Source organism: Aptenodytes patagonicus, chromosome 10, assembly GCF_965638725.1.
Source record: "Aptenodytes patagonicus chromosome 10, bAptPat1.pri.cur, whole genome shotgun sequence".
NCBI classification, from domain to species: Eukaryota; Metazoa; Chordata; class Aves; order Sphenisciformes; family Spheniscidae; genus Aptenodytes; species Aptenodytes patagonicus.
The window spans coordinates 18269107-18277122 of record NC_134958.1 but is presented as its reverse complement, the minus strand read 5'-3'; the positions used below and the strand labels follow the sequence as shown (position 1 = coordinate 18277122).

Sequence of the window (8016 nt, the reverse complement as noted above, 5' to 3'; positions counted from 1 at the left end):
AGATATGACCTAGAAGAGGTGTTGCTATGATTCATGTAGAGCAAGGCATGGTCAGTTGAAAATCTAATTTCTGAGTTATTCTTTTTTTTCTTTTTTTTTTTTTTTTTTAAATGACCATCCAATATTGAAGATACTGTAATCAAAGTCACTTCAAATTTTAACTTACAGGTGCTGCTGTGGCCAGCTCATTAGCCAACATATTCCACCTTCTCCAAGTATAACAGCTAATAAAAATGGAGAAGAAACAAAGCAAGTGGAAGCTCAGCCAGAGAAATGGTCTGTCAGTAAACACACTCAAACACACCCAACTGATGCCTATGGAAACCTTGAATTCCAGGGAGGAGGACATTCAAATAAGGCCATGGTAAGGAGCATAGGCTACTCTAAGGTATTCATCTGGTTTGTTAACTTAATAGATATGTGTCAGGATTCCCGCTCACTCAGTGCATAATCCATTGAAATCAAAGGAGGTCTCTGCTGTCTCAGAAAGGTGTGGACAAGATGCTCAAAAAGAGAAAGTGAGAAAAGGCAAGAGAAGAATAATACCTACTTAGGAAGCACCTTATAATGTCTCGATGAAGCAGTCTGATTGAAGTTACTGTCAGTCAATATCAACTAAGGAGGCAGCTGCATGTATTAATGCCCAAGATTCCATCTGTTTGTATTAGATTTGTGGGCCAAATAACACAGCATGGATACAGATTTTTTTCCTAAGGTTTGAAGTCTAATGAAAATAGAAATTAATCATGCCTTCCTGAAAGACAGAGGCCTGACAGAGCTGGAAAATGGACTTGAGTTTTCTTAGCAGTAGAATTAACAGCAAGTCAAGCTTCTGCAAAAAATCTCTTTCTGTTTTGCCTCTCTTCTGAACAAATCCAAACCTAGATTTGTTTCTTTGCCCCTTTGCTTTCTTATCTCTCCGCTGAGACTGCCACTCGAGACAACCACACTGCAAAAACTTGTCCAAAATGTATGGGAGAGGTTGGTGGTTTTTGTTTGTGGTGGTTTGTTTGGTTTTAAAGCAGAAATAAACACGAGTTTATTTCATAGTTGATAGAGTAGTAATTTCAAAAGAAATCACAATGGTGGAACTAAACTGAGAAGAATGCAAATCATGGCTTCGGAGGCAGAAATATGTACATCAACAGTGAATGGGATAAAATGTAACATAAGCCTCCTATTTCTTATGAAGGTTGTTGCTTCTCTTTGGCAGTCAAACCAGAGGTTTTAGGAACAATACAAAACACCTTCCAGTCATTTTAAATAGGTGGCTTCCAACAATGCAGATTTGTAATAAGAGCTTAGGATCACTTGATTGTAGTCAGTTTTGCAGGTGAAGAGAGGATAGTGGTGCTTTTAAAATTCATGAAGTGAACGGTAAATTCTCAATAGCAAAGTGAGAGGTTTCAACATGTTTTTTCTAATCGTAAGCAGAAGAGAAATTTAATAATGTGTTGCTTAAAAATTGTAAAAATCTTTCTTTGAGATGGAAGGCTTAATGTAACCATTCAGTCGATAGAAAATTTACAGAGCAGATGGAATAATAAAATTACACATTGCTCTTTGCAGTATATCCGTGTGTCATATGACACTAAACCAGATTCTCTGCTGCATCTCATGGTGAAAGACTGGCAACTGGAGCTGCCCAAACTCTTAATCTCTGTCCATGGAGGCCTCCAGAACTTTGAAATGCAACCTAAATTAAAGCAAGTATTTGGAAAAGGTCTGATAAAGGCTGCCGTGACCACAGGAGCTTGGATTTTCACTGGAGGTGTTAGTACAGGTAAGCAATTACCAGCACTTTTAGTTTACTTAAGAATTCAGTGATGTTCATCCACTAATCTTTCCCACAGGCAGAAGATTTAAGTCTACATGAATGAGTCATTAGCCACTAGACCAAAAAAAGGAGCACTGTAATCATTTGTGTTAATCTCCTACCCAGCCCAGACCATAAGATTTTCCTGGGTCAATATCGATTTGCATTACTCAGTGTTTCCCCTGAAAAAAATTGTCATCCTTGGTTTCAGTAGCAAGGAATCTACCACTAGTTATAATACAATTTTTTCAGTGGTTGATTATCCTTGTAGTTAAGAAATCTCCTACTCCAAATTTGCCTAGCTTTAGCTTCTTACTGTTTTTTTTGTACAAAGATCTTTCTGTTACTAAAAGTCTATTTTCTGAGCATGTTTTCATACACAGCACTTTTGTCAAACTGCACAGGCTGAGTTCCATAAAACTCTCACGCTAAGCATGTTTTCCAGTCCTTCAGTCATTATCACACCTCTGCTTTGAACTCTCTCTAGTTTTTTAACAGCCGCCTTGAATTTTGGACGCTGCAATTTTTGAGACAGTGCTTGATGAAGCTTTTAATCCCTGAAGTAAAAGAGCCTTTCTGCTTCCATTTGATACTTCCCTGTTCATGCAGGCAAGGACTGAGTTAGCCTTTAGGCTGTGTGATCTCTCTGAGAGTTGGTGATAAATTGATAATCCACCTTAAATGCCATGTCCTTGAGTCACTGTCTCCATGGGATCACCCACCACCATGTGTGCACATGCTCTGTCTTGTAATTTTATAAGGTATTTGTTCTTAAATGAATAACTGGAAGAAATTTTTTACACTGAGGGTGGTGAAACACTGGCCCAGGTTGCCCAGAGAGGTGGTGGATGCCCCATGCCTGGAAACGTTCAAGGTCAGGTTGGACGGGGCTCTGAGCAACCTGATTTAGTTGAAGATGTCCCTGCTCATTGCAGCGGGGTTGGACTAGATGACCGTTAGAGGTCCCTTCCAACCCAAACGATTCTATGATTCTGTGATTCTATGACTGTAAATTAGAAGTCTTGAAACACAAACCTGAAGTCAGTTGTAAATGTCTCTACTTGAAGACATGGCAATCTCCTGTTTGCATTTTCCTCCAGTCTTCTGGCCACCTGAAACGGTTTTATGTCTCTGTGTTTCCTTTTTGACCATATCTAAAACATCATTTGTACAGCAACTCCACATAACTCCACCAGAAGGTTGTTGGCACTGTTCCTGGATTCTGTCAAAAAAACGGTGTCTGATATGGTGTCCGAAATTTGAAAGACATGTTGAAAAATAGCTGTTTTGATGATTCCCTATATATTGTTACATTTTGAGACCAGTTGGTTTCTAATTCATTTCATTTATGTTAATATCAATTCTGAGCAATCTTCAAAAAAACAATCAGATGCAAACTTTCATTATAATATTTCTATAACAATATCTTTATTTAGCTGAAATAAATCTTTATATCAAGTTATTTCTCAGAAAACTATGTAAGATAAGAATTAATTCCTTTGACTTTCGTTTTACAACAAAGGTCTAATGTCTTTAAGGGAAGGTGATGATTGCTATTCAGAATAATTTTTAAGTGAAAAAATATTTCTTAAATAACTATAGGGTCGGGGTTTTTTGCTTGCTCAGACCCCAGTGATAGTATTCCATATGTATTTAGCATTGTGTACAATGAATAATATAGTTCCAGACAATGGTACAGATTACACTGGCAAGTTAAGTAACTGGGCAAGTCTTTCAAAGACTTCATTGTATTCAGAACAAGGATGTAAAAAGGCAATAGGATTTACATGCAGCTATTACAAAATAAAAGCATGGGTTTGTCTGCATCGCATGTTCTATTATAAAGTAGAGATAGTAGTTTAGTTTAGTAGTTTAGTAGTGAAAGCAATCCAGAAAAGCAGGTAGCTCCATGAAAGGAAAGAAGAAAATTCTGTTGTTTAGTGATCTCTCAAAAGTGCCAAGAATCAATTAAATTAATTGCACCTATAGGTGTCATTCGTCATGTGGGAGATGCCTTGAAAGATCATTCTTCCAAATCCAGAGGACGAATATGTGCCGTAGGAATTGCACCGTGGGGCATTGTAGAAAACAAGGAAGATCTGATAGGAAAAGATGTAAGTCTTTAAGGAAACTCCTGTGTAATTAGCAATGTCGGTTGTGTAACAAAACACACTGTTCATCTTTTTGGAGTATTAATATTTTCACTGTTTCTAAAGCATGCCTAACAGCTGAAATTGAATGATTTGTTGAAGAAAAGTTGTTGTTTAAATGGATTTGTCAGGTTGTCATATATGACCTCAAAGTAAATATGGAGCTAGTGAGGTTTCCATTGCTTTCAGTATTAGAGACCTCTCTGTGGTGACAAGAGTTTTAGCTCCTAACTTCAGTGTGGCATGCTGAGACTTCTATAAATCATGTAAGGGCCTTTATGTGTATGAGACCGGCATTTATTGTAGATGGGTACTCTGCAGTGGCATATTAATTACTAGTAACTCCAAATGAGAATGTATTTTCTAATGCAGTAAGAGGATTATGTAACAGTGTGTGATCAAGGAGAGTACATTAATGAGCTTAGGGGAACACGCAGGAGAGTGCACAGATGTGACTGTCATCCTCCAAAGAAAACACTGCTGTGAAGAGTTCAAGTTTTGAATGTAAAAGCAAGCTCCATTTCTAATTCTCCTCTATTTTTGGTTATAAAGGTCTGGTTGATGTGTTTCCTCATAAGGCATGTGCTTCTGTTGGGCGGCATGGGGGATTTTCACATTTAGTTCTTAGTTCTAATCTAGGTGCATCTATCCTTTTGACACACAGGTAACACGGGTTTACCAAACAATGTCAAACCCTCTAAGTAAGCTCTCTGTGCTCAACAGTTCCCATACCCACTTCATTCTGGCAGACAATGGTACGCTAGGTAAATATGGAGCTGAAGTAAAGTTACGACGTCAGTTGGAAAAACACATTTCCCTCCAGAAAATTAACACACGTAAGTACAGTGGGGCAAACTGTAAACATAACATCTTAAAGGAAGGGAGGGAAGAAGGGCTTGAAATACTTCAAGGTATTGAAAGTAAATGCTTCTTCCAGCTCTTTCTAGCAGGAATTTGATCAGGTCTGTGTGACTAAACTAGAACATACATTGTCTGATAAGTGGTGAAAGACCCCACATCTAACAGCACAGAAAACTCAGAAAAGTAAGGATTGCATAAAAGGAGGAAGAAAAGTTGACAAATAATAGCGAGGAGAAGCTTCAAATCAGTAAGAATTTAAGGAAAGGGAAATGTAAAGAATTTGTGCACTTCTAGCTAGAATTCATAAGCACCAGTAAATACACAGAATGGGGTGATTTTGTATAGTTCCTGTTTACAGGAATCCTGTGCAGCTCAGTGGTTTCTGATTCCAAATGTTCATAGTAACATTTTATTTTCTCTTTTATATGCATTTGTTTCATTTGAAATATCACACTCAAAATTCTTTGATCTTCCAGATAAACTCAGCTGGGATTTTGATTTTTAATGAAGCCATTATCAAGATAATTTCACATCAGTGCTTTCATATTTAGAGTTTTGTGCAGTTTTAAAATTTCTGCCAGTTGTTACAGCCTCTCTAAAACAACTTTCTAGAATTCTTTTTGTCATTACTTAGAAAAAAATTCTTTTAAAAGACATTTTTTTATTAACATTTTTGTAGAAAAAAAATATTTTTTTTAAAGATTAAATAAATAAAAAATTTTAGTAGCTGTGGTTTTCCAGCAACTTAAAAAACCCACAAACAGAACAACCACCTAATTAAAAATGATCCAAAAAAAGTTAATAGATTTTGAATCCACACTTCAATTAAGAGCTACTGGAGAATAGACATCAGTTCTACTAGTTGCCTTTCTGACTTCTTACAGATGCCATTGTAACCTGTGTAGGCCTGTATAAATAAGAAAAAACAAACATTCAGAATGACAATTGCATTGAACTCTAGAAAAGTTTCTAATAGGGCTTAAACGCTCTTGTGGGTAGAGCAGAAAAATTAAGTAGAGTGCACGGTAAAGCCTAAATGTGCAGTTATAGATCAGCCACAAGATACCTGAACATTCTGGAAAGTCTTTAAGTACTGCTTTTTGCCTACAGTAAGCTTAAGAAACTGAACTCACCAAAATGATGCCCCTTGCCTTTGGGTGGGGAGACAGTGTCATGCACTGTTGCCCACAGACGTTAGAAATAGTTAACGTTAGCTATGCTTTTTTCATCTTTGTCTTCTGCAGAAGTGCTGGGAGAGCTGTAACATTGTAAAAGGGAGCACTGGCTTGGAAGATAAGGAGGTCAGGGCCCAGAGGCAAGATGTTCTGTATCATTTCTTTTAATACCACTGGGGCTGGGGATATTGGTTCTGATTTAAATAGGGTTTGGTGATTTTTGTCGTGAGAAGGGCAAAGTTGGGAATACACATAGGAATTAAGAGTTCTGTGAAGGGCTGCAGTACACCTACTAGTAACAACATACAGGGAGTTATTTTGTTTCTTTTTAATCGCTTCAAGCACAGGCACCTCTTCTGGAAATCTCAGCAGGAATCACTAAGGATTTCATGGACACACAGGCCAGCCCATGCTCTGTGACTCCTCCTTATCAGAGCTGGGGTATACTGACAGGAGGATGTCAGGAAGCTTCTGCTGTTATTGTGCACAGTGTTCCTGTTCTTCAGAGAGGAATGAAGGTTGAAAATACGAACTCTTTCACGCATTCTCAGCCGTACAAAAAAGTGCATCTTCTTTATAAAGCGCTGGTCATTTTACAGATTAAGAACTGAATTTAAATGCTTATAATAGTGGGATTAGTCAGCCTTCAGGTAATGTTTTGTCCTTCATTTCCCCAAGTATCTTGTGAACAAGGCTCCTGAGACCATGTGACCTGTGGGCTTCCCTTTGTCATCCTATGCCTGGAGATCACAGTGAGGCAGGGACAGCAAAGGGATGCTCAGCTGTCGTCTCTTCCATCGGCCAGCCATTTCAGCTTCATGATAAAGACACTGATTTCATGGTTTTTTATCTTAGGAGAAAGCATAGGTATATGTCACCTTACTGAAGACTTCCTGTAGGTAACCAATGAAGAGTTAAAACATCAAAGACAAAGTACCTGGGAGCCATCCAAGTAACGGTGAAGCTAATGAAGTAATAGGAGAATCATGTTAGCTGTTTTATCTGTACATGGTGTCTGTCGAAAGAGATTACAAACAGTTCACCAACACTGAGTGAATAAATTATCAGTATGGAGCTGATGCAAAACCAAGGGCAGAGAGACATCTTACTCTCTTCCTTTTGGGGCTATGAAGCGGCATATGGACATTTTTCCTGGTGTTGGCCATGAAATGGCCATCATTTTTCCTAACTGCTTTGGTTTGAAGTGATGCTGTAACACAGAAATCACATCCACTCATACTATCTCAACCTCTTAAACTAAGTTTCAGTGACACTTCTTTTTTTGTTTCTGTTGTTCTGGTTTTTTTAGGGCTGGGACAAGGTGTTCCTGTAGTTGGGCTCATAGTGGAAGGGGGTCCTAACGTGATCTCCATTGTCTTAGAGTGTCTACGAGAAGAACCCCCTCTCCCTGTCGTGATATGTGATGGTAGTGGACGAGCATCAGATATTCTGTCATTTGCACACAAGTATTCAGAAGAAGGAGGGTAAGATTTTGAGATCTTCACCAAAGCTGTGTCTTGCTTGGGAGGACAATGTAGGACTATATGCCTTGCTTTCATTAAAGCTTCATAAAAAAACAGCTCGGGGACAAAATGCTACTAACAGAGGCATTCTGCTGTTGGTCAACTTTTGTTGTCTGTTTGATCTTAGCCCTGGCATTAATGAGTAGAAATTGTTACCACTTGGATTGTATTTGATGGTCCGTTGAAATAAGCTTGCTCTCAGTGCAGCGCACTGTCATACAAGCTCCGACAAAGTTTGCTGCACTATCCTTGGTGCTGGGTTGGGCGTGTTAGAAACAAGGAACAAGTGGTTCCTTTTTCTCAGGCAAGGGCTGAGGTTAATTAGTGCATGTATTTGCAAAATTTGTACTGCTTGATTCTAATGTGTTGTGTGAATGAGCTTCATTCTCCAAGAGTGCCAGAGCAGCTGAAAAAATACTGGGCTCCCTTCCATTCTCTTGCTATTTTTTGCATCTATGATGGTTCTTCAGGGCAATGCTGCCTGATGTCAT

General features: G+C 38.5%; 1 protein-coding gene across 1 annotated transcript; it reads left to right on the top strand.

The window, feature by feature from the left end:
* The first annotated feature begins 312 nt into the window (after positions 1-312).
* LOC143165070 (transient receptor potential cation channel subfamily M member 1-like) lies at positions 313-7490 on the top strand. Its single transcript, XM_076348347.1, has 5 exons — positions 313-364; positions 1570-1783; positions 3806-3930; positions 4631-4802; positions 7312-7490. The coding sequence occupies exons 1-5, from the start codon at positions 362-364 to the stop codon at positions 7488-7490; spliced, it is 693 nt and encodes a 230-aa protein (XP_076204462.1). The 5' UTR covers positions 313-361.
* Positions 7491-8016: the final 526 nt, after the last annotated feature.